Source organism: Oncorhynchus clarkii, chromosome 3 (genome assembly GCF_045791955.1).
Source record: "Oncorhynchus clarkii lewisi isolate Uvic-CL-2024 chromosome 3, UVic_Ocla_1.0, whole genome shotgun sequence".
In the NCBI taxonomy this organism is placed as follows: Eukaryota; Metazoa; Chordata; class Actinopteri; order Salmoniformes; family Salmonidae; genus Oncorhynchus; species Oncorhynchus clarkii.
The window spans coordinates 77,286,403-77,288,426 of NC_092149.1; the positions used below are offsets into that span (position 1 = coordinate 77,286,403).

The 2,024-nt window shown below is 47.4% G+C and overlaps 1 protein-coding gene across 1 annotated transcript; it reads right to left on the reverse strand.

Annotated features, from left to right (window-relative positions):
• Positions 1–733: 733 nt before the first annotated feature.
• LOC139406150 (transcription factor Sox-1a-like) lies at positions 734–1,759 on the reverse strand. The gene has a single exon (XM_071148635.1). The coding sequence runs from the start codon at positions 1,757–1,759 to the stop codon at positions 734–736; it is 1,026 nt and encodes a 341-aa protein (XP_071004736.1).
• Positions 1,760–2,024: the final 265 nt, after the last annotated feature.

Below are 2,024 nucleotides of genomic sequence, written 5' to 3' on the forward strand. Positions count from 1 at the left end.
TCCGTAGCTTTGCGTCAGACTTTTTGATCATGTTCGTGTGTTTCAAATTAAACACAACTCAAATTGTAATTTGCAACCGAAGATAGTGAACAATAATCAAGCTAAGACTTTTTTTGTAGAACCAGAGCAACATATGTGTGAAATTTATTTTAATTGTATTTCAGCGCAATCGCACCTCGTAAATTATACAATAGCAATTGCGCATCAGTCTTTTAAAATATTAAAAATTATTCACAATTTACAATAATTATTACAATAAAAAGAGATCATTATGATCATAAATAGACATAGTATAAACGGACATGTTTACAAACGCTTGGGTAATTAGCAAATGGGGAAAAATCAATATTGAAACATTTTTCATGATTATGAAAACCATGTTATCTTATTATTCTATAACTTACAGTGAACCCAAAATAATACGATTATAGTTAACCAAATGTATTCATTCATTTGGCATCGCCCTAAACCACAAGTGGGTTTCATAAAAAGGTCAAAATTATAACACAACAACCAATATTTGAACTCATATCCTGTGCGTATGAGACTGTATATACTCCAAAAGGCGAAATGGATAGGCTAATTTACCTTTAATTTACAACATCACCATAAACATTCTGTACAAAATGCAGGTAGGCCTAGTTCCGTGATCATTTAAAAAAAATATGTAAATATTTGGTTATGTTATTTTGTGTTCTGTCTGCAGTTTCCATAGTCTTATGAATAGCTTAATCTATATATGTGTTAACGGAACCGTTCCGTTCACCGCAGCCGTCGCACTCTGGTAATGCTGCGGCATTGCGTGGAGTCTACTTTGCACCGACGGGTCCCCGGGCTCTCCGGTCGGTAAATACATGCTTATCATCTCTCTCAAGTCTCCGGGGCAAGGGCCCCTGGAGTGAGTGCTAACGGGAGGGCTTACGCTCGGCTCTGACTTCACCAGCGACCCTAACGTGCTCATGACAGCGGAGGAGGAGACGCCAGAGCTCTGGTGCTGCGTGTAGGTGATCCCGCCGTAGCCGGACGGAGAGGCGCTCATGTAGCCCTGAGAGTTCGAGATGGGGCTGTACTGGAGCGCCGACATGTCGTAGCGGTGCATGGGCTGGGGGTTGTGCGGGTGGTGGTGGTGGTGTGAGTGGTGGTGGTGCCCGCTGCCCGGGTGCTGGCTGTAAACTAGCTGCGCCTCCTGCATCATCGCCGCGGCCGCAGCTGCTGCAGCCACTTGCCCCGAGTACGCACCGTTCGCCCAGCCGTTCATGTGCGTGTAGCCTGAGCTGGCGGAGCCCCCGTGGCACCCGGGGCTCTCTAACCTCTGGCCGACCCCGGATGAACCCACCCCGACCCCCAGACCCATTCCACCACCGCCAGCCCCAGAGAGCAGGCCACCAGCCAGAGAGTATTTGTCCTTTTTCAGCAGGGTCTTGGTCTTCCGTCTTGGTCTGTACTTGTAATCCGGGTGCTCCTTCATGTGCATGGCTCGTAACCGCTTCGCTTCATCGATGAAGGGTCTCTTCTCCGCTTCCGTCATCACCTTCCACTCCGCGCCCAGCCGCTTGCTGATCTCGGAGTTGTGCATTTTGGGGTTCTCTTGGGCCATCTTTCTCCGCTGCCCACGGGACCACACCATGAACGCGTTCATTGGACGCTTCACCCGGTCCTGATTCGCTTTGGACCCGCTGTTCGGTCCCGTCTGCCCCGAATTTGTGTTCGTTTGGGGTCCAGGGGAATGGAGGTCCGTCTCCATCATCATGCTATACATTCACCTGGTTTTCAAACTTTCTACCAACAGAAAAAAATGTGTCTGATTCAGTCGGTGCGCGAGTCTGGCAGAGCAGGTACACACGAGGGATCAACAATTGTATACCTCAAAATGAGTGAAATGTAAACTTAATTAATAATCCAAGAAAGAGGGAGTCTCAGAAATGTTCTGTGCGTGCTTTATCTCCTCTCCGGTTGTTGGTTCACATCCACTGACAGAATGCGCCTTTGAGCAACTTTCCCTGTCAGAGTTGAGAAGTTAGTTA

Bases quoted from the DNA above. Each gene is read 5' to 3' on its own strand.
- LOC139406150 (XM_071148635.1), bottom strand. From the start codon at position 1,759: ATGTATAGCATGATGATGGAGACGGACCTCCATTCCCCTGGACCCCAA.